At 48.8% G+C, this 22,849-nt stretch overlaps 8 protein-coding genes across 8 annotated transcripts; 3 read left to right on the forward strand and 5 right to left on the reverse strand.

The window, feature by feature from the left end:
- Positions 1-1,336: 1,336 nt before the first annotated feature.
- N7498_001548 (Oxoglutarate/iron-dependent dioxygenase) lies at positions 1,337-2,218 on the forward strand (the record flags this gene model as incomplete). The annotated part of the gene is made up of 4 exons (XM_058448611.1): positions 1,337-1,393; positions 1,444-1,830; positions 1,888-2,067; positions 2,114-2,218. 4 exons carry the CDS (start codon positions 1,337-1,339, stop codon positions 2,216-2,218), a joined length of 729 nt encoding a protein of 242 aa, XP_058314022.1.
- Positions 2,219-4,667: 2,449 nt separating this feature from the next.
- On the reverse strand, positions 4,668-4,994 carry N7498_001549 (uncharacterized protein; the record flags this gene model as incomplete). The annotated part of the gene is made up of 1 exon (XM_058448612.1): positions 4,668-4,994. The coding sequence occupies one exon, from the start codon at positions 4,992-4,994 to the stop codon at positions 4,668-4,670; it is 327 nt and encodes a 108-aa protein (XP_058314023.1).
- A 676-nt stretch (positions 4,995-5,670) lies between these two features.
- N7498_001550 (beta-N-acetylhexosaminidase) lies at positions 5,671-7,584 on the reverse strand (the record flags this gene model as incomplete). The annotated part of the gene is made up of 1 exon (XM_058448613.1): positions 5,671-7,584. The coding sequence occupies one exon, from the start codon at positions 7,582-7,584 to the stop codon at positions 5,671-5,673; it is 1,914 nt and encodes a 637-aa protein (XP_058314024.1).
- Positions 7,585-8,548: 964 nt separating this feature from the next.
- On the reverse strand, positions 8,549-10,826 carry N7498_001551 (uncharacterized protein; the record flags this gene model as incomplete). Its single annotated transcript, XM_058448614.1, has 3 exons — positions 8,549-9,344; positions 9,399-10,073; positions 10,138-10,826. The coding sequence occupies 3 exons, from the start codon at positions 10,824-10,826 to the stop codon at positions 8,549-8,551; spliced, it is 2,160 nt and encodes a 719-aa protein (XP_058314025.1).
- A 126-nt stretch (positions 10,827-10,952) lies between these two features.
- N7498_001552 (uncharacterized protein) lies at positions 10,953-11,204 on the forward strand (the record flags this gene model as incomplete). The annotated part of the gene is made up of 1 exon (XM_058448615.1): positions 10,953-11,204. One exon carries the CDS (start codon positions 10,953-10,955, stop codon positions 11,202-11,204), a length of 252 nt encoding a protein of 83 aa, XP_058314026.1.
- A 2,051-nt stretch (positions 11,205-13,255) lies between these two features.
- On the forward strand, positions 13,256-15,188 carry N7498_001553 (acyl--CoA ligase; the record flags this gene model as incomplete). Its single annotated transcript, XM_058448616.1, has 5 exons — positions 13,256-13,348; positions 13,411-13,548; positions 13,613-14,047; positions 14,131-14,555; positions 14,630-15,188. The coding sequence occupies 5 exons, from the start codon at positions 13,256-13,258 to the stop codon at positions 15,186-15,188; spliced, it is 1,650 nt and encodes a 549-aa protein (XP_058314027.1).
- An 816-nt stretch (positions 15,189-16,004) lies between these two features.
- Positions 16,005-17,063, reverse strand: N7498_001554 (alpha/beta fold hydrolase; the record flags this gene model as incomplete). Its single annotated transcript, XM_058448617.1, has 3 exons — positions 16,005-16,181; positions 16,279-16,635; positions 16,701-17,063. The coding sequence occupies 3 exons, from the start codon at positions 17,061-17,063 to the stop codon at positions 16,005-16,007; spliced, it is 897 nt and encodes a 298-aa protein (XP_058314028.1).
- A 3,645-nt stretch (positions 17,064-20,708) lies between these two features.
- N7498_001555 (sugar transporter) lies at positions 20,709-22,462 on the reverse strand (the record flags this gene model as incomplete). Its single annotated transcript, XM_058448618.1, has 2 exons — positions 20,709-21,770; positions 21,848-22,462. 2 exons carry the CDS (start codon positions 22,460-22,462, stop codon positions 20,709-20,711), a joined length of 1,677 nt encoding a protein of 558 aa, XP_058314029.1.
- Positions 22,463-22,849: the final 387 nt, after the last annotated feature.

A 22,849-nucleotide genomic window follows, 5' to 3' on the forward strand; every position in this document is an offset into this window, starting at 1 on the left:
GGTTGGTGTACTGGAAATGATCTGTGATTTGATACCAAAGGCCCCAGGAGAGAGACATATTTGACTTCTGCGGACAGAGGTTACGCCGTGTGATTGCTCACGACGGGCCTCCAGTCATGGTCAGATCGTAGAATTGCGGGGAGATAGCTGCGTATTGAGCATTATGTTACAGCTCAAATCATGCTACATTCCCCCCCCCGCCTCCCCTCCCCAAGATAGCAGTACTAGCGTCTTGTTCCCCTATTGTTTTCGTTTCACTCGTGCACCACTTGGACATCCAAAAAACAGGTTGTCATTGGACTACCCTTTTTGGGAAAGACAAGCAAGCTCAATGCCCCTGGTATAGTAAGGGGAAATATTGAAGCATTGCCTTTTCTATACTTCTTCAGCTATAGCGCCGAGCTTGGGTTGTGATAGCGTCGCGAGGTCACGGCTGGGTTTGGTATGGAAATAGACGAGAGGTCTTTATACACCGGATAACAAACAACGTCTTTGTTAGCTGAGACGCAAGGTCATCCACAATAAGGCCAGAAAACAAGAAGAGAATGAAATAACTTCGTCCCTATCTTATATGTGTATTAGGAGGACCCAAAAGGTTGCAGAAAATGGGAAGGTGGTTTAACTATACCTCACGGTACCTTATTGGTTTGGGATGATGGAAGCTGAGTAATCTGTGCTGATGACGGATCTGAAAGTGAGGCAACCTCGGCCCCCGCAGGGAAGAGGAGTTAGTCACTGTCCACGGGTGCTTCAACTAGGACGAGTTCTTTGCCACGAGGAGCCAGCTCGAACAGAAACCAGATACCTACTTATTTGCAGTCTATCCAATCAAGTTGAGCTCGGCTTCATACTCTCAAGAGAATGACACAAGGACAATCTGGTGGCATACATTGCGACGAGTTCACAATGGAGGAGACCTTTTCGTCGGTTCCCACGGTCAACTTTTCAAGACTGAACAACCCAGCTACAAAGAATACTGAGCTCTTAAAGCTAAGAGAGGCTATCTTTGTGGTGGGGTTTCTTTATCTGACTAACACCGGTCTGGAGGTGCGACAATTGACTTTTGTGCGGCTTTCGAGCGGGTGGGCTGATCGGGTTGTTAGGATCTTATGCGCCGAACCCACGAGGCACTGCCAAGTCTTTTTGCTCTGTCTACAGAGGTAAAGGAAAACTGTAACATGATAAACTCTCCGTCATTCCTTGGATATACGCGGCTTGGTGCTGAGACTACGGCATCCAAGACTGATATCCGTGAGGTAATTCCCCCGCCATCCTCAAGTGAACTGCAGTGAATTAAAACATACGGTCAAAGCAATTTGACTTTGGCACTCCAGGCATGAAGCCATGGACCAGCCAGGATCCATTCTGGCAGAGACTTGAAGGGTCAAACCAGGTACGCCCTTCTGTCCGCTCCAACTCCATGTCTCTGACAATGGAACACAGTATCCAAACCATCCGGGAGCACAATCTCTCGTTGAGAAATACCTCAAAAGCGTGGACGAGCTGGCACAGAGCTTTGTGCATCTGGTCGCGCAATGCCTGTCCCTTCCTGCCGACACCTTTGACGAGTTCAAAGGTAAAATGAGTCGACTGAAATTTGTGAAGTATCCGCAATCCGCGCCCGAATCCCAAGGGGTTGGCCCGCACAAGGATTCCGCTGGCCTGTTCACTTTTCTCTCACAGGACGACTCCGGTGGGCTACAGGTCCTGAACAAGAACGGCGAATGGATCGACGTCCCTCCAGTTGACGGTAGCCTGGTGATCAACATCCAACAGGGATTTGAGGCTATTACAGGAGGTATCTGCGCAGCCACAACGCATCGTGTGATCGTAAGTAGAGTTGATACACGTCGGTATCGTGAGTAGTCACTGATACCAGTATTCCAGGCGCCCACTTCCAGGACTCGATACAGCATTCCCTATTTCCTTGGGGTCAGGTTAGACCTGACTCTGGAAAAATTGAAGGAGTCAGCCGCTCATATTGTGGGCCGCATTCCTACCTCGGACGACCGCAAGAAACGTGCAGTTGATGTCCCAAGTGAATTCTTGTCTCCTCTCTATTCCTGTGTAAGTCACAGTCCGTGTGATGTGGTCGGTTCTAACAAGTCACTAGTTTGGGGAGGCGCATCTGAGAAATCGCATCTTGAGCCACCCCGATGTGGGACAGCGGTGGTATCCAGAGCTGTATTCGAAATATTCTCAACAGAATTTTAAGTAGGGCTCGGCTTCTATCGTGGTGTGTATGCAACAGAGGTCCCTGGGGAACCCCAGGATATAACGTACAGCATAGACATTATAGAGTCCGCATCAACGCGTCGTATTCACCTATTTCTGTCGTAGCCCAAGAAACGATGTGGGTCCATTCTCTGGAAACTGCATTGTTGCACGTGGAGTTGAATGCGTCCAGGTATTGGAGCAAGGTCATGGAGGTGCTAGACAATGTGTCGCCGGCCACTCCAACTTATCCGATCGCGGCGTCGAGTGCGGGTCAAGGCCGCCACATCCCCCCAATAACAAACCGAGGGGTAGCTGGGTAACACCCAGCTCCACCTTGAACCCTAGACCACAATTTCCTGTATAAGCTCTACTGCCCTTGACGCCCTTCGCGGCCAGCTGGCGACCGCGACAGTTTATACTCCCGACTCCGAAGGATACAAAGAGAGCCTTGTCAGATGGTCGGACACCGGGATGAAACGTGCGGTAGGGAAGAGAAATTATAAAGCAGAGTTCATCGACTGATAACAGCTGCAGGGAGTCGTGGTCTAACCAGTAGACCCTGCTGATATTCGGTCTGCTTTGCTGTGGGCACAATAACACGGCATCGAAATCGCCGTAAAAGGTGGGGGACACTCGACCACCGGCATCAGTTCCAGCGAGGGTGGCTGGTGATTGATCTTTCACGCTTAAATCAGGTTACGATTGATACCAAGCGCAAAACTATTACCGCCCAAGGTGGTGCAACCTGGAAAGAAGTCGACGAAGCTGGTGCTGCTCATGGGCTAGTGACGGTGGGAGGAACCGTCAACCACACGGGTGTTGGAGGTTTGACGTTGAGAGGTGGATACGGCTGGTTGAGTGGACAATACGGTTTGATCATCGACAATTTACTGTCTGCTATGGTGGTTCTGGCTGATGGAAACCTTGTGACGGGTCCTGCACCTGAGCATCCAGACTTGTTTTGGGGACTGAGAGGCGCAGGATACAACTTCGGCATTGTAGTGGACTATACCTACCAGGCATACGACCAAAAGGGACCAGTTTATACATGCATTCTGGGGTTCCCAGTCGGCAAGCTGGAGTCTGTTTTATAGCAGCTCAATGCCACTTTGACAAATCCGGATCCACGCTCGGCGGCGATGTGCATTTTCGCCCACGCACCTGATGGCGCCGGCCCGATGATCGTTGCCATCTGCTTCTATAATGGCACTCGCAAAGAAGGCGAGGAGCGCTTTTCTGCGAAGTGTTGACCATTTTAGCCGGCGATTCGGTGGTGACAAACATCTACGGAGAGAATCTATCACGCCTGCAGTTCGTCAAAGCCAAGTATGATTCAAAGAACGTGTTCCACAAGATGCATCCTGTCGCGCCGTTTACGAGTCAACTCCCAATATAAATGAAATATTACTCAGTTTAGGCTGTGATTAATTTCCACGGTTCTAGCAAAAATGTCTGCCAGGCTACTACTGCGAAAGGTCGTACTGGAAATGTAGGCATTATGTGCCACTTGACACGCCGTACTTATATTGTTTTGCGCTAGTTGATTACCGTACGGAGGCCGGAGGTGATTGCTTTGCCGATGGCGTTTGACGAAGTGCCCAATAACTTAATGCGCGGTAGCTACTGAAAAACTTATCCTAGTTTCAAGCAAAAACCACCTGTCATGATTTCGGTTTCTAGGTACCATACACGAAGCTCTATCCCCAAGGAAAATTTCCTTCATTCATACTCCCACGCGGAATTCTAGGGCGCGTTCTCACAAGCTCTTTCTCCACTACCAAGTCCCCTCCCAATCCAGCTTTAAACAGCATTGGCCACAGACTCGCATGTGAGGGTTTTCATGTGCTCCTCGCGAAATTGCCTTCCTGGAGAGCTCCACCAAAAGAAGTAGAAATCGCCTTGACGTTCCAGCTTCTTTTTAAAGTCGATAAATTGCCACAGAAGAGCTTTCAGTTGCACCATCCGCCTGGTTGTACTGGTAACAGAGTAATGAGAGAATCTTTCCTCAACACTTTGTGCGATTAGATTACAATCGGCGTCGATATCGGACTTTGCAAGGGATGCGGATGCTCTACTCATGGAATAGCGCTAATGCTGCCAAATATAAGGCGGACCTGGTCTCTCTATTAGTTAGAATCCCGGATGGCCGTCTACATATCTTAGTCTTTTTTATCTCGTTGTCAATGTGATAGAGATTGTCGCCAAAACTTTCCTTCAAGCCGACTATGAAGCGTGCAAGAATTGATTGAAATATATGCAGCGACAGATCTGCACGGACCTTGGAGAGTATCTTCATCGGATCGAAAGGCTGGCCATTCAGTTTGGATGAGAGATGTTCGATATCCGACTGGATTGAACATTTTTCAGCTAGGCCGCGACTGTAATGTTCATTAACCCAGTAATCAGGGTCTTGATAAAGGTTTTGATTCGTGAGCGCTGCTTCTCCTTTTTTAAAGCAATCCTTCAATTTCGAGCACGCCGAGTTTGGCCACAAGCTCACGATTTTCTTTGAGCGCAGCCTCTGCCATTTTCTGAGCCTCGTTGGTCTGTTCACTTTGCCAACGTACTCTATCGAGACTCATAATTTGACCTTTCCGCAATTTGATGGCGTTTTCATCGATATTATCAAGTTTTCCTTGGGGATTTTTACAAATCCGTTGCACACTTTCCAGCTCAGATAGAATAGAAGTTTGGTCCTCGGCGTTCATCGAGCTGCTTCCATCCGGCAATGCTTTGATTTCTTCATAGGGGGTGTATGCTGGTGGAGCAGTGGCCATTTCGGGTTTGGTACTCTTCAAGACGCTCATCCTAACTGAGTCGAGAAAAAACATTTCATGTCGAGCGGTATCAAGAGTCCTTTTTTAAAGAAGCAATGAAGAGGAGTATTGGATACCTCCCTACATTTAGAAATGCAATTAAGATCCAATCCACGGAGATCCAATGGGTCTTTCTCAGACGTGTAGTCTCCGATACCCGTTGTCGCGTCGGGCAGTGGTCAATAACACAAACCACCGATAACCGATTTCATGTGTTAGGAGAACATACATCCAGCCCTAGAGAGCTACTGTGCTCGGTATTTGCTGTTATTTGACAAGTCTACCAAAGCCTGAGTAGCCCTAATAAAATTCGAACAGGTGTAAACGGAACACAGCAGGAGCATAATGACATGTATTACTATCAACAAAATCGCTCATAGAGCCTAGCTCTAAGCATACCGACTAGTTAAGGAATCTTGGCGCGATGATACCATCCATCAAGAGGATCCGTAAACTGCCATCCTTTGGAGACCCTGCCCATGAATAACTTCCAGAGGGGCAACGAAAGCCATCTGGCTCCATGAAAAGACCTCGTTATGCCCACCATACACAAATACTTCAAAGCGACCCACGAAATGACCGTCCACCCACACGCGACTGCCAGAAATTTCATCTGTGGTAATTGTAATTTGGGCCTTCATAGGGATGTTGACAATTTTATGAGTCGAGCTAGTCGTGTTGGCCCAAATTCTTCCAGGCTCAGCAGGATCGAATCCATCAGTTTCCGCGACCGAGCGAAGTGGGTATGGCCAACCATCGGCAAAAAAGTTAACTGGCCATCTTCTGACAACGCAAGGGTTGCGTCTTTTGATTCAATAGTAAAGATGCCGTTCGTATCCAGCCGCATGGTATAGTTCATTCCCTTACTGCCCAGTCCAATCTGATGACCCTGCTGGGAGGGGTCCGAATGAGGTTTTGTCCATGAGAAAAGCGGACCCGGAAGATGATCAGAAACGTGTGAGAGCTTTCGGTCCAAGTTTTGCCCAATCGCGTGCCTAGTCAGTCGCTCGATCGACTCGTCCAAGGTTAGCGCAATGAGTCTAGGTCCCACATTTCCCGACCATGCGCGAGATCCAACGACCGGAATCCCATTGCGAATGGCATAATAAGCTTCGAGTTGTGTAGTCGCATCTGGCCCATTGTCATTCCAGGCTGCCATAATGGCACCCCGAACCGCGTTTGAATCGGGTTGTTCCGTTTTGTTAACTGGATTGAAGAGCTGTGGAGTCCACTGCCATCCTTCGACGTCGGCAAAATTCAAAACGCGTGCGGTGTTGAAGAACTGAGGATAAGGCGCCGGTGTAATGGGCACATGGTCATTTTTCAGCGAAAGATAAGCCCACCAGTCCTCGGAATTGATGATCTGGTATCCATTTTGAGCCAGCATCATGGGATCTGATTGTCCGTATTGCCAATGCTGAATAGTGATGTTTTTGTGGATTGACTGTGTTTCGGATGGCTCGTATGTGCCCCAGATGCGAATTCTCTTCTGGTGGGTTTGGTGGATGAATTGAGACATCTCATTCACGAAGCTAATGTAGTCATCAGCCAAAGTAGAATCGTATTCATCAGCGCCAATGTGAATCTCCTTGGTGCAGAACCAAGGGAGAAACTCCGTCCAGATAGACTTGACCAGAGGAATGGTTTCCGGGTGGGACAGGTTGAGTAAATCCTGTTGGTCCAGAGCCAATTCCGGCTTCCACTTAGTCACTGATAAGCAATGTCCTGGGGCTTCAATTTCCGGTATCACCGTGACTCCTCGTTGGGCACAATGGTTTTGGAAGTCGTCAAATTCGGAGCGGGACAGTGTTTCATTTAATCGCTGGACAAGTGGCATCAGCTCCGGATTCTCAGGCCGCAGAGCAAATTGCGAGTACACTTGGTCCCAAGTTACATTAGGCCCTCGGGAGAGAGGGTAGTTGTCCGTTGCATGGTAGTGGAATTCGGAGAGTTTGAAGAAGGAGGCGTAGGTGCAAAGGTCCTTAAGGTAGTCCAGGGTATACCATTTCCGACCGGCATCCAGCATGAAGCCTCGCGTAGCGTACGCTGGCGCATCTTCCACGCGACCAGCCGGGATCGAATGTGAATTTAGAACGAGCTGTTGTAGGATAGTTCGAGTGCCCCACCACATTCCTCGCGCTCCCGAACCAAGGATGGAAACACGGTCCATCCCGACGACGACTTCGTATCCTTCTTCCGTTGCCGTGCCATCCTCATAGGTGAAGTAATTCTGGGGTTTCAAGCGACCGAGGAATATTCCCGATGCGTGCTCTGGAAGTTCCTTCACGGTTCGAATGTTCCAGCTACTATTGGTGAGTTGCTGGAGATCGTCACGAAATGTTCCAGCAAACTGAGATGTCGAAGGCGGAATCAGTGTCAGGCCATCTTGGTCCTTCCATTCCGAGAAGTCCTCCTCGAGATAGATCACACGGTCCGTGGATGCAAGAGAAAATTCTTCTAAGTGAGAATGCCGAGCAAACTGCACCGGTGGAAGGGTCTGCAGGGCCGAAGCCAGGACAGAAGTAGTTAGAATGAAGAGGTGCCACTTCATCGCGATACATCCTGGCAAGAGAGAGATCTTCCCTTTTTATCATATTTTATGCAAGGGGTGTGGATGGCAGCGTTACATAGCGATCGGCAATATTTGTTTAGACAGGGAACGAGGAACGTGGGATGACACGCGATTGAGCGGGGAGTCCTGGACTGTGGGGGTAGATAAACAACGTTACAGAGAGCTGATTTTTAGCCCCCATCTTTCGCTGGATATTATTTCCATTTCTCTCCCATTTTAACCCATAACGGCTGCGAATACCTCGGCTTGCGTTGCGGTATTTGGAAACCTGCCCCCTCAGACCCAACGTATCGTGACCAGCAAGCCGTTACCCGTTGAATCTTGAGCGACATCTTGCGCAGATACTTATATCTGGCACAGGTTTAGTTCCTTTGCTGCGGACTTCCGGTTGAACTTCTCTGCAGGGTCGATCACTGGCGGATTGTGGATGTAAAACCCAAATCGATACCAACGGGAGCTCTGATCAAAAACTAGCGGTCATCCGTCAGCATAAACTGTGGACTCTTGATATGTGGCTTGGATATTTCCAAAGCTATGATAACACCATAAATCAGCTTGGCTATATCACCATCGTCTTCATAGTGACGGAATGCCCCTGCAAAGCACTGCAATGTCTTGGTGGAGCAGCCCAAAAGCCCATTCTTGGGATAGTGGTAGGAGTCGCGCGGTCCGCTCCCTTGATACCCATACCAAAGAACATCGAGTTTCTCGCCCCTTTACTTTGCCTATATCTGGGAATTTTTCGTCGGGTCTACAATACAAGTGACATCCTTCAGCATCGTGGAGAGTCAATACTGTTAGACTTTCCCTGACAGAAGCGCTGTTCTGTGGTTGAAATATGAGCTCCAACCCTTCAGCGGTTTGTCAACATCATAAGATCAACGTATGAGATAAGGGATATTGCACAGACCTTCATTCTTTGAAATCACGTATTGTGACAAATTTACACTACTGGTCTGTGATCGTTCGCATTAGCCGTCACTTCTTGCACATGCGGGGGGAGAACGAAGGTTTCCGCTAGTCCTGCCCACTGCAAAGCATCAAGACGAGCCAAGCCAAGCTTAACGAGCGGGAAACTTTGACTCTGACACCGCAAGACCTGCAGCCATGACTCTACCAACTGTTTTCCTCGGATTGCATGGGTCGCATTGGGGGCTTGCACGAGCAACAACATCAAAAAATTTGAAACAATCGCAAAGCCAATGCGTGACCCTAGAGTGGGGTGAGCAAAGACAAGTGTATTTGAAGTCGCATTATTGAACTCACAAGAATACCAAAAACCGGCGAAGTCACTGGGTGTTAGTCTTCGAGTAAAGTGGACCAAAATCGTGGCGCACTTTTCGGCCGCATGCAAAGTTATTTCACAGTTGCAATATACATCCGGCATGGATACCTCAGGCAACGATTCGAGCATTGGTGTGTCCGTAAAATCCAGTATGGAATCATCCACCGGCAACGGCGAGGTCGCCATTTCCTCCAGATCAAATATCATTGGAGGGCTAGATGAGCGTGCCATTGGTCGAAGCATGGCACGGTACACGTAAACGACGAGTAACAAATACGCGAAATGGATGGAAGTGGGATACGGTGCTAATCCGTGCACCGACTTGTTCCAATTTGGCAAACGAAAGTTTTCCGGCAGAGACGAATACCACAAATTCAGCTTCGCTAAGAGCTCCCGGCCCAGTTCGCTCGAAGATTCAAAGTTTGCATTTAGAATCTGAGAAGCTCTCAGTGTGCTAGAGACGGCAATTAGTAGTCCGTTCAATTCAAGACGTGATATTGACACTCACTAGAATGTTTCATGGATTTCCTCGGCAATCCTCGCCAAGTTCACAAGGTACCGGAAAGGGATATCGGTGTCACAAGAGGATGTTGAAAATCCTTGCCTAGGGCCGACCAAAAAATCACCTTCGTCGAGTTCACTTACGTCCCATTCGGCCGAGTGTATATAGGGAGGGCGCCCCATTAGTAAACTGCGCCATTTATCTTCGGCATAGACCGCCCACCACAGCCGACGCCGCAGGCGTTTCTCCCATGCCGGGATCCCCCACATGCGGCATTCGATGTGAATGCCGAGGGAGCATGCTAGGCCGACAATCTGACCTACAAAGGACCACATAAATGGAGTATCAGCGGTCGTAAATCGTGCGTCACCCGTGGGTTGTTGGTGAATGTAAAGCAAAGCAGCTTGTAACACTGCCAGGCGAGGACTGTGGATCTCCTCCGATATAATCTCATAGACCATGCGCCACAGTCTTTGCACTGGAGATGCGCGATATGTGCTCAACACACAGAGATAGTCGTCATGGGCAGCGAATGGTAATGCGGATGCATATACGGCCGCCAGGAGATGCACGGGTACCTTTCCCAAAGCTTCTAGCTCTGGGAGCTGATGCGACGCTGTGGTCAACCCAAGCTGGGAGCGTGAAATGACTGGCAGTGCAGGAAACACATACTTGACAAACCTGGGCGCTGATTTAGTGATTCGATGAACATTTGGAACGTGGGGATTTCCGATGCAATACTTACAGTGCAACTAGCCTTCTTCCATACTCCCGAGGGACAAGACAATCAAGATGTTCTTTTGTCACTTCGCCTATGCCTGCCCGAGTTTCCTGTTTCATTGCAGTCGAGAGATCGTCGGATGTAATCATAAAGTGAACCGGTATCCGTTGTGCAGTAGGGACTCCCCCGGCATTGCGATAATGTACTTTGTAGAAATATTTCATGCCAGAATCATCGAAACGGCAATGTCTGAGTAGCCAGGGATCGGACTCTGCCGATGCCCCAAACAACTGTGCATGGCCGTGATCAAGCTGATCGATACTTTGCACGAACTGAGTTGGTGGCCGGTTGGCTAAAAATATTCCAGATTCTGGCGACGGCCCACGGAATTGGCCAAGATCAAGCGACGGAAAGGCGGATTCAACGCTTCCAGAGGCACTTCGGACTTGGGAAGGGTCACCGGAAAAAATGCTGCCTTCGCCGTGAATGGGCAACGGCAAATTATCGATGGTCGCTGGGGAAAGCGCAAGCGACTCTGAAAGACGCGCCCGCTTCGGCGGTGGGTTATCGAACGTACAATCTAGCTTGGCAGCTCGGCATCGCTGGCAAGGGAGGCCTGTGTCTGTTTGGCATCCTAGTTTTCGGGACCGGCATTGATCGCAAGGTCGGTGACGCTTTGACCGGTAGGGCCGGGCGGAAAGGGGTGATGACATTTGTTCACTGAGGTCGGCGTCCAGGTGATCGGCGGGTGTGGGAACGATTTACAGGCAGACACGCATTTTTAACATAATATCAGAGTGGAGAAATACTCGACAGTTCGGCGAACTTCATAGTGAACGATGGCCGACGTGCGAAATGGCGCGGCGAAGTCCGAGTTCACTGGATCCGGCGGATCGCCAATAGCGGAGCCGATTATCAAGGTGAAAGTATTGCATATCCGAGTCCTTGTTTCATCCGCTTTCGGAGATGCGCAGAGTAACATGCGGGACCCAATATCACATGAACGAGTTGATCGTAATCATGAGTGGAAACTCTCGGCGAAGTCGAGCGATCGGCCATCGGTGAACATTGCCGACTTCAAGACCTCCTGATCCATCCATTCAAGGTAGGACCAGAGAGTAGGGTAAATCAAATGAAGGATTATGGTCTCCATCGGCGAAAAGGAGAAGAGATATGCTGTCATCGTTATGGAAAAATAGAAAGAGAAAGGACCGCCGAGAGATTCATCATTTATAAGACAGCTGTAGCAGAACCATCGCCTAAGTCCAGTCATACCATCATCAATTTTCTCGTGATCAAAAGTCACTCATCATAAGATATCACTACATTGGCATGATGACATCCCACCTTGGGCGATCGTCAATGTGCGGGGAGATCAAAAGCCTCTTTTCCCGAAATGACAAAAGCAGGCAGACCGCAGACGAGGCCCAGTCCGATATTACGTTGGCTCCAAGGTTAGCCTCTACGTGCTCTTCCTTGAATTCCAGAATTCATGTCGCTAATTTGGAGGTAGAGAAAATCATAAGTTTAGGCCCAAGGGACTTGCACGAGTTGAAAAGTTCAACGGTAAGTTCCCAAGTCCGACGGCTATCTAGAGCTTCACAATAAAACTTTTCTAAGCCCTTAAGTATAGCCGCAGATATGTGTTTTGGATCGTGTTGCAGGAATGCATAGATGAAATCGCAGGAGGGAGTATTCGACAACCAGCCGCTGTTCGGACTTTACGAAAAAAAACTTGGGATGCGAACCCGACCAATTGTTACTGCAACGTTTGAAATGATACACATTCGTATCCACGACCATGCAAGAATTACAGATTGAAAGTCTCTGTGGAGGATAAGTCTATGACGATCCAGAGCACCTATATGTAGGGTTTCTTTGGCGTAGCGGGATTCTCCAGCAGTTTTAAACATCGAGCCATACCCATGAATATACACAATCAGCTTTTCTTGAATTTTTTTTTGAGGATATTTATAACCCGTTCGAATTTTATCCATTTGCGACCGTAGGAAACTACTCGGGCGCGGATACATATCGTGCCCTCTGTTGGAAATTGGAGCCCTCATCCTAAGGCGCCAATATCGGTCGGCATCTCTCTGCCCCGATGGCTGCTGATTGGCCAGCTAGGCCCATGAGGTTATTGGAAATGGGCGCCCGTATATGCAGGTTCCTCATCTATATCGCCTTCTTTGCTTCTTTTCAGGGGGTTTCCCCATGGACACCGGGCAGCGGTGTAGGAGAACATTTTTGTATGCATTTCTCTTAGAAAACAGTTCTCAGGGGTAGGATATAAATATCCCCCTGAGAACGAGTAGAAAAGACAATCAGAATTTACCATCAATTACCTGTCTATCTTCTTTTCGTCTGATTATCTACCCCCTAATTCTCAACACCCTCAATCGGTAGACTACCAATTGACCGAAAACCGCTCAGCATCCATCAATGGGTCCGCTGCCATAGCTGACATGGCCCAACCAGGAAAATGTTGTCCACTAGATTTGTATCCACTTCACTGTAGACCAAAATGCGCGCGAGCTGGCATTTTGGATGTTACTCGCCATCCCTTGCAACGTGCCAACTCGAACAAAAAACTATATCTTCTCACGATCGATACTTCGACCAGTTGACCACTATTGGCCCGACGCCGAGAAGGTACAGATGACATGATCGGATCCTAAACCCAAAGTGAATCTTATGGCGATGGTGTTCCTCCATCTCCACCCATTCCACTCGAGGTGAACGGGGGCGGGGCCGGATGAGCGGAGACGCTCGAACACGTGTCAAAAGGATTTCGACTATTAGGCAAGCGCCGCAGAGCAAGGAAGAGGCGAAACGCCGAGGACGTTCATAGCATAACTTTTTCAGCTGGGTACAAATGTTTTCCAGCTCCTGTAAAGTTCTGTAGCGACAGCTGATCATGGTCATTTCGGCCTACCCCCCCCCACTCTAACCGAGTTCCGAGCTCTGTACGATGAGGGGTAGAGCTGACATCACGGACCTCTTCGATACATCACACCGCTCGAGGCTGACACCTCTCGGAGACTAACTTGACCGATGATTTGTACTTAAAAGTACAGGTCAGCGGCTGCTTTTTCTAACACCCTTGCTTCATCGCAGCCGTACACGACACTTGCGAGCTACGATGATTTTCGAACCGGCTGAGCGGATCTTGCTCCCTAACAAGGATCTTTTGTCCTACATTTTTGATGATCCACCCTATGACCAAGATCAGCCAGTAAGTCTTGAAGCGACACGTCCTATGCTACATCATTTCGTCTTACATACCCTTGCAATTAGATTTACATCGACGTTCGAGACCAGTCACGCTCAATCTCATGCAATCAGGCTCGAAAGTTGATACGTCTCCTCATTGCGGGCTTGCGCGCTTCAGGTCTTCGCAGTGGAGACTGTGTTCTTATCCACTCTTTCAATGATGTAGGTGCATTCCTTGCCCAACACTAGGTCCTGCATCAAAAAAAACTAAAGATACCCAAATCAGATCAACTATAGCATACTTGTGCTAGCGATTATCGGCGCCGGTGGAGTATTCACGGGATCAAACCCGGCATACACACCGAATGAGCTGGCACACCATATCAAAGCTTCCGAGAGCAAATTTATTATATCCGAGCCGGAGATATTGAAGTCCCTACTTGGTGCTGCAGAACAGACAGGAATCCCGAAGCAAAATGTCTGGGTCTTTGACAACTTGAAACAAACCATACCAAACGGCATGAAATCCTGGAAGGAACTTTTGAACTTTGGCGAGGATGACTGGGTCCGATTTGATGACTTCAACAAGGCTCAGACGACGACTGCCGCAAGGCTATTTAGCAGTGGAACCACCGGCCTTCCTAAAGCAGTGACAATCACGCACTACAATTTAATTGCGCAGCATGAGCTTGTTTTTAGTGCCAATCCACGGCCATACTCTGTTTGTCTCACCCCAATCCTCGCCCATTCTCCGCGTCCGTTATTAATTGCAAGGAACAACATCTGATCAAAAATCCGTGATAGATTTCCCGTCTCATTGCTGTTCCAGTGTTCCATGCTTCCGCCGCGCCAGTCACTCATATATCTACTTTGAAAGCTGGGTCTGTGGCATACATGATGCGACGATTTAATTTGGAGGACTTTTTGACAGCAATAGAGAAGTATGGTATTACCGATCTGACTTTGGTGCCACCAATTGTGATTGCAATTGTGATGTCACCTATCTCTCAAAAACGTCCTTTCTTAAAGAAGGTCAGGCTCGCCGGCTGTGGTGCTGCGCCTTTGGATAAAGACGTTCAAGCGCGTTTCCGATTACTTATGGGTGAAGAAGGCCCGTTCACCCAGGTATGGGGTATGACGGAGACCTCGTGTATTGCCACGATGTTCCCATTCCCCGAGCATGATGATACTGGATCCGTGGGACGGCTTATCCCAAATCTGGAAGCCAAGTGAGACTCCAACTCTTTCCCCCAAAAATAAGGAACGAATAGTCTGGAGAAAAATGCTAAGTCTATGGTGCCAGACTGATCGATGATGACGGAATGAACATCTCGGCTTACAATGTTCGCGGAGAGCTATGTGTTCGCGGACCCACCGTCACGCCAGGGTATTACAAAAACCCCGAAGCCAACGCACTGGCGTTTGATTCAGACGGATGGTTCAAGACAGGCGACATAGCGTATTGCGACCAATCCACGAGGAAGTGGTATATAGTTGATCGAAAGAAGGAGCTGATCAAAGTGCGTGGGTTCCAGGTTGCACCGCCTGAACTTGAGGCTGTTCTGCTGTCTCATCCGCAGATTGTCGATGCAGCCGTGATTGGTATCAGTATCCCGGGTGCAAACACCGAGTTCCCTCGTGCGTACGTCGTGCGTCGCCAGGGGGGTGGAGGAACTGTACCAACTGAGGCAGAGGTTCAGCAATATTTATTGGAGCGTCTTGCTCGCTACAAAGCATTGACTGGTGGTGTCAAATTTGTTGGCGCAATCGCAAAAAACCCGAGTGGTAAAATCCTGAAGCGGGTTCTCAGAGAAGACGCTAGAAAAGAGATTGAGGCTGGCCTGATTAAGCCTCGCCTTTGAATTTTGGGACTCTCGGATGATAGTTAGGTGAATGCAAAGGATATTGTGATTGAGTGTTGGATCAAAGTAGCCACCGCATTGATCAGAACGAGAACGAAGTAAAAGAAATGACAGTAAGGACTGTACAATTACTTGAAACTTGATAGAAGTCCAAGATAAAGTGAATTTCCGTGTTTCTCGCATCTCCTTCCGCTGAATCAATTCGCCCAATTTGCAGTCGCTCGTACCGATTTAAGACAGCAAGAAAATGATATTCTCCAAAAGTATTGGATGCGTCCCGTCCCGCCATATCTACGATAATTGTTCCCGGTCTTAAGGACCGGAACTTTAACTCCCTAGTCAAACTTGCAATTTTGGACCGAGAGATTCTTGAATACACCTTGCTATTTCACCCTCAAACCAGAGGTTACCAGCCGACTCGACTCAAACCGCATAGGATGGGAGTTCATTACTGCATGGCCTCTGCCGATTTAGTGATACAATAATGCATTTCCCAGAGGTCATCTCTTCACCTTGACAGTGAAATCTGCCACGGGAAGACCTGGGCCTCTGTCAAAAGGCCTAAGTGTGGGGGTGATACGACGCTAAAGAATTTTATCAAGAATAGTCGATGAATTAACAAATATATATGTAAAGTGCGTTTGTGAGGTTTTATCCATCAATATCAATATTTCTTCATGCTTCTTTCTCTTACAACAAATATGTAGGGTTTTGTGCTAAATTCTGCATTGGGAAGATGATGGAAGAAGCCAAAAATCAGACATAGAGATATCCATTGGGCGGTATTCAATAGAAACGCGCGGCAATAATCAGATCTTATGCGCTGTACTTTTTCACAAACTGAATCAATGCCTGGTCCACTTCTTTAGGGTGTGACGCACTCAAGAAATGGGCACCATTTTGAACAGTCACAAGGCGCGCGTCAGGAGAATTCACAAATAGCTTGATCTCACGCTCAGCGTTGGGCACGGAGTAGACTACATCTTTGGTTCCCTGCACGAATGGTAAGTTAGTGACGAATTTCTATGTTTCTATACTCGGATATAAAAGCGAGACTTCAGCGAATGGAACAATAGATATGATAACTTACATGCAACCACATCACGGGACATTGCACATCAAAAAGCCTCGGGTGTAGCCCATCCCGATCTCTCAAGTTTATAGCTGCCATGCGAAGGCGACGCCGGCCATCGTCGCCTAAGTAATTTTGGCGGATGGTATTGCGCCAGAAATTGCGAACATCGGAAGGACAATCATCTTTACCGAAGCCGATGTCGATCAAGAAATCGCAGTATTCTTGGTCGGCCTCAAACTGAGGTGTGGGCTGTTGAGAAGTCCACTTCTCAATAGAGGGAGTTAACAGGGTAGGCGCGTCCCAGCAATTGAGACTACGCGTTATGTCCGTTTCAGAATCCATTGACGTGCCTAGGGGTATGATGCCAGAGATCTCAATTCTCATGTGTCAGCATAATGATTTCTAGAATGATTCAACGTTGGAAGGGTTTTGTCCACCTTGTCCGGCCGCATCAACGCCATCCGCACTGTGATCCAGCCACCTTGACTTGTGCCGAGTACAAAAGCCTTCCTGATGTTCAGGGCATCAAGGACTTGCAGATTCATCTCAGCCGTATCCCAATACGTCCAATTTTCGCGCTCAGTGCGTGTCTGGCCATGACCAAGAAGCTCGATGGCAAGCAGATTCATTGTGTCATTCAGCTCCTTGTTCGCGTACTGCTGGCGGTAAAGCTCCGACGACGTGGTAAACGAATTGACAAGAACCAAAGTTGGCTTTTTCGGATCGTAAGGTCGAGGCATCTGGTAAGATGCCTCGATACCACCCAGGTGGGGGACATGCACGATTTTGGTGTTAGACATGACGGTGGAGAAGTACAGAGCAAGTATTATGACGAATAGCAGATCAAGTTGCAGATAGAAAGTGGCAGTTCTGGAAATTGCGCCAGAGAGCGTTGAATACGAAATGCCATCGGATAAGCTCGACCACAAGGTTATTTAAGCTACCGTCCACGATTAATGATCTCATGCTTAAGTCATGGGTATGACTATTCCGTAACCCCGCATAAACAACCGTGGCCCACAATAGATTGACGAATTTTGTTTTCCAAATACCGAGGACCAGAAAGACTTGAGTTACTTGCGACTAGCAATTATGACTTGTGGGCTGTTCCTTATCCCAATTATGTACTTCTTTGAGTCTTACGATCTCCCACGATAGACTAACCATGATCATGGTTTTGTCGCGAACGGAGCAACGGTTTAAAATAGTCGGGCATATAAGCAGAGTGATCAACCAACTCCGCGTTGTGTTGGGTCAAACCTTTTGTTTGTAATCCACGGCGGGGGCTCTCCTATGTAGCTCGACGCATTGGATCTGCGGAGTATATTGGTCAAACCCGCTTCAGTGGCTCATGTCTCCACTCCACTTGCTTATCTCCCCGCCCTAGTTGCCTATATCCCCGCTCCAGTTGCTTATTCCGCTTTAGTTGTCAGAAGACAGGCTAGCTCACCGGTCACCTCGGAGGTCGCCTCCCCGATGTCTCCACCTCGATCATATGATATATAGGTTGACTCACTCACTAGGACCTATAATAATTAATTTCACCCTATTTTGGTTTTCTTCAAAACTCGTACTGTTTTACTCCTATAAGACCACGTAGTAATCTCCAGGTTTAGTGGGTAAGCGAGGTAGAGCCCCAATCGTGCATGTAATAACTTAACCGATAAGCGAGCCGCCCATAAAAGCCAGCCGCCGATTTGACTATCTACTCTCCACTTTACGCCAATTTTTACTAGTTAACCAAACCATCTTATTATTAACTAATCTCTTTAAATCTGTCCGCTCTATATAACCCCAACCCAGTTCAACCAGTTTAAACTTCAGCAGCACCCCTACAAAAACAGACTGCGACTGCCCAGGGGAGGAAGATAACGCAGTAGCTCAATTTGCGACAGAATTCGGATACGGATTGCTCGATCGATAATAATCGCTCAGGTGGGCCCCGTAAAAACCCATTCGTATCACGCGAGCGTGGCTGCTGCTGGAATCGGATGTTGCGGATAGACTTGCGGGTCGCAGATGTGTGATGCTGCATTAGTGTCGGTATGCAAGCGATGTGGAGTAATGTGTGTCTGCATGCGGTTGTATCTGCTATATCGAGAGAGATGGCTCTTTCGACGCGTCGAAGAGCCTGTAGCGAATGTGCTGTAGCCACGTGCAGCACATAGACAGGGAGGTAGGGTGCTCGAGCGTTAAAATCGATTTGGGGATTTTATACCAGGATATCGTATGCTGTCTCCTTCCAGGGCTCGCTGTCCAGAAAGGTTGCCATAAGTGGACTGGTGCTGATGTGAACGTCTCCCAGTGGAGGGACATTTGGATTAAACCCTGCTTTGAAGAGATGGAGGATAATTTTGGTATTCCCACTTGCGATAGCTTCATGCACTGGGGAGGAGAGTGCGAGAGACGAGGGTGTCAGCAGTTTCGGTATAGCAGGTATAGCAGGCAGAGCAGGAACCGCCGTCCAAATCAGCGATCCGAGTTTGAAGTGAGAAGACAATCCATGATCTCCGTTGAAGGCAGACCCGTCGCGACAACGAGCTGGCGGGCAGGTTCATGAAACCGATCGCGAGTGTATTGACTTGCGATATCCCCTTTCCAGAATTTCAGCGCTACGCGCGCCCAGCCTCGTTCTCCGTAATACAGACTGTCTGCGGCGCATCGATGTTGGCCAAGATATAGGCTCTTATTGGGTCCTCCCATAACTGAATAAGATCAACTTCCGGCCGGAATCGAAGAAATAATGCCCGCCACGCTTCAAAAGACTTAAGGTCGTACCCATCTAGGTCGGCTTCTAGTTCGAGGAGGAGATCAACATTTCCCGCTAATTGGGCTTAAGTCGCAGCTATTAAGGCGTTCGGGTAGTCTGGTTCAGAATTCGAAAAAGTGTAAACTTAGGACCGTAGATACACTCCGTCTGCCTACGGAGCTTTTATCTAACTCCCAACCAAAGGACGTTTTTTGTGCATTTTGTAGGCTCGGTATCGCCTCTGCGGGGACCAGAACGTTTTTCTTCTGCTTCTTTTGGACGAAATGCTGCCAGCCAGTCTCAATATATTTGCGAAGGTCGTCTATGTTGGCTTTGGCGGCGACATTAAAGATTGTTTCTTTGCTTTGCACGCCTTGTCGACCGCATTTACAGTTGACTACCCGGGATAAGACATCAATGGATAATCCACACTGGGCGAATTCGTGGTTGTTAGCCTCCATTTTGCATATATATGAATTGTGTATCAAGTGGGGGTTTCTGAGCTAGAATTTCAAGGGAAAACCACTGCATTATATGTAGTCCACTACCTACTTACAGTGGGGTTTCACAAGTTTGACACTATGATATTACCGCCTATTTTCTCCTGCGTGTTCTGCCGTCAAAACCCCTCGAATTTGCTTTATTTACTAGATCTGGCACTCACCCGTAGGTGACCTTCCAGAACCTTCGCCTATATCGCCCCACAGTGGGTGGAGGCTTCCGACATTTCGACCCTGGGAGTTCATGACCTCTAGCACTGGAGCTACGTAATGGCTTCCTCTACCTAGAAGGACCTCAATCATACGACCTCGCTTAGCATAGCACCTGGTGTAAGAAACTTGCTGTTATCTAAATAGGTAGTTAGCCATTAATTGAATATACACCTCTAGCACCTAGTGCTATACCTAACTAATCGACGCCATGAGTAGGTACAGAGTTGTAAGTGGATCGCACTATGGATCTGATTTCATACAGTCAGCATGCAATATCTCACTTTGTATTACGTTGTCTATCTCAAGAGATCTACACACTAGAAAGGAATTGCCCACTGTAGCCGATACCTCCTGAATATCAAAATGCGACTAGATTTCATCTCCACAACCACTTCCAAACTAGGAAACACTTAGTTTTCATTATCTCTATCATCTCTATCAATATCATATCACAGAGATGGCTTAAGTCAAGAAGAATATAAGTTACTCGCAAGACCGGACCGGACCGCAGTGGTGCGGTCCTAAGAAAGTTAGGACCCGGCCCTGCATAGTACGGTCCGGTCTGCGGTCTGGTCCGGTCCCTTGCGGTCCTTGCCGAGGTCTAGTTCGGACTAACTTCGACGCGCTAATCGCTTAGGAGTTTGCTATAAAAAATTGCTTACGGACGCAAATAGAAAAAAAGCCACATAGAACACGGATATAATCACATTAGCTTGGTAGCTCTATTAAAGGATATATGCTAGGAACACTACGCCAGGATAGCGTCCGCAATCTTATTGAGAAAGCCAAATTAGGTCATTAGAGGGAGTTCTCCGAAGACATGCTATATTATACATCAAGAGCCAAACATAGATATCTGGTTCTTAATCATTATAGGGCAATAGAAAGTGTCAACCACTATGTCGAAATCTGCTGCTGGAGGCTGCATCACCCAAACACCTTAATGCATCTCCCACAACTCCAACTGGACTCACACGACCATCTCAACTCCCAATTTGGCCAATTGTAGCGATATTCTCAATGGCCTCGACCATCTCGTGCCCTTTTTTCTTCTCAGAGATTGTCAGTGAATCTAAAGATGCGAAAGGGTCGACCACGGTGGAGGCGAAATTCCGGGCGGGAACCTTGCGCTCGAAGAGGAGATCTATCTCGGCGTAGGTGCGACCTTTAGGCTCAGGGAGACGGAAGTACGTCCACACTAGACAGAGGAAGCAGCTGCCGGCCCAGAAGAAACCGGCCCTAGCACCCCAATCCCACGCGGATGGGTTTAGCATACGCGGGGTCAGGATATTAGTGATGATGCCGGTGATATTATATAGATTCCGTGCTAGGATGATCGTCTTAGTACGTAGGCGAGATGAGCTTAACTCGGAGACGAGGGCGTAGCAGACGGGACCGACGGTGGCATCATAGCAGAAGGTGTAGACCAAAAGCATACTACCGATAGCCCAGTGCACGCCCGAGCCGCTGTTTGGGATACAGCCCAGAGCGCCTGTGATAAGCAGCAGAACTGTCTGGGCGGCCTGACCACTCATGTAGAGGGTCCGGCGACCGAACCAGTTTACGAGGCACCAGGAGCTCATGGTGCCGATGGCACCCAGCGCGTACTGGACCATGGACATAGTGAAGGCGTTGCTCGAGGCTAATCCGGCCTGCTCGTAGAAGTAGGTCGAGTATCCCATGAAGGTGCTGCCGCACAGGGTCTGGATAGCCCAGACCATGCAGACGACTTCGGAGCGACGAAGATTCACGCCCTTGAAGCAGTCGGTGTAGGAAGTGCCCTGGGTGATTTGCCTTTCGAGTTCGTTGGTGCGTTCTATCATGGCGATGGTTTCGTCCACGTCGAAGGAGGAATTCTGTCGCGAAGTCAAGCGCAGGAGAGCCTTTTTGGCATCCCCCAGGCGTCCTTTACGGACCAGCCACCAGGGTGACTCTGGGGCCAGGGAAACGCCCAGCATGATAGGCAGAGGCCACATCCATTGGCAGGCAAACGGAATCTTGTATGCCCACTTGCTGTCAAGGGGTTGCACTCCCTTCAGCACGATCTTTGCACCGGTGGTTTGTCAGCCGTGATTCGCGGGGACCTCGGTGGGGTGGGTCAACCGGGGTTCAAAATCCTTACCGAAGCAATAAACTGGCCCAACACCCAGCACAGGTTGACGTAGGTCGTCAGATACGGGCGCAGGACGACGGGGCAGACCTCGGAGGCATATGCGGTGGTGAGCGTCTGGAACACACCCCACGGGATGCCGAGCAAGATCTCGCCAACGAGGAGAACGACAAGGCTGTTCGCGAAAAAGACGATGAAGATGAAGCAGATGACGAGAGCCAGTGCTCCGAAGATGGTTTTCCGGTAGCCGAATCGGTCACAGATGATACCATTGAGGAACAGGCCGAGGATTTCACCGACGAGGGCTCCGTTCGATAGACCGGCTTGCCAGGCCACCGTCAATTGGTAGGTGCCGTTCGGCAACTCCTTGCCGAAAGCCTTCTGGAAAGGGCCTAGAGCGTAGAGGTTGCCGATCAAGACCACATCGAACCCTTCCATGATAATGGCGGTCGAAAATAGAATCGACCAGCCCACGGCATGGGGATAGGTTCGGAGACCCTGCCAAAAGCTCATCTTGTGCTCAGTTTCGACACCGCGATGCGCCTCGTGGGCGAGGATCGCATCGCGGGCCTCGTTCGTGGTCGTCCTCCGGGCTTGACCGCTCTCCGTGGAGTGAACGTCCGTCATCCTGGTAAGGGATGATGAACTCAGATGGGTTGAGAAGCCGATTGCGATGGAGATTGCGATGTGATTTCAATATTACCAATCGTTGCTATGGTAAAGTGATGTGTAGACTAGCAGAGATCACCAGCTTTATATGTATTGTGGTCGTAAGCATCGCGTTCGATTGATCCTGTCACTCAGTCCATTTTACCCCGGATCGTCGGTCTTGGATTGGATTTCTCCAGATTCTCCAGCTTGCTCCGGACTGGTGGCAATCTGTCGTGGATCCGCAGAACATTTAGAGAAGAAGATAAACTATAACGCGTCGGGCCGACATTAGGCCAATCATGGAGGCCCTAGGGATGAGGCCATAAGGTTTGGTGCAACACCTCTTCGCTGCAAAAACACACC

Source organism: Penicillium cinerascens (assembly GCF_028974065.1).
Source record: "Penicillium cinerascens strain IBT 15544 chromosome Unknown contig_16_segment0_segment0, whole genome shotgun sequence".
NCBI lineage: Eukaryota > Fungi > Ascomycota > Eurotiomycetes > Eurotiales > Aspergillaceae > Penicillium > Penicillium cinerascens.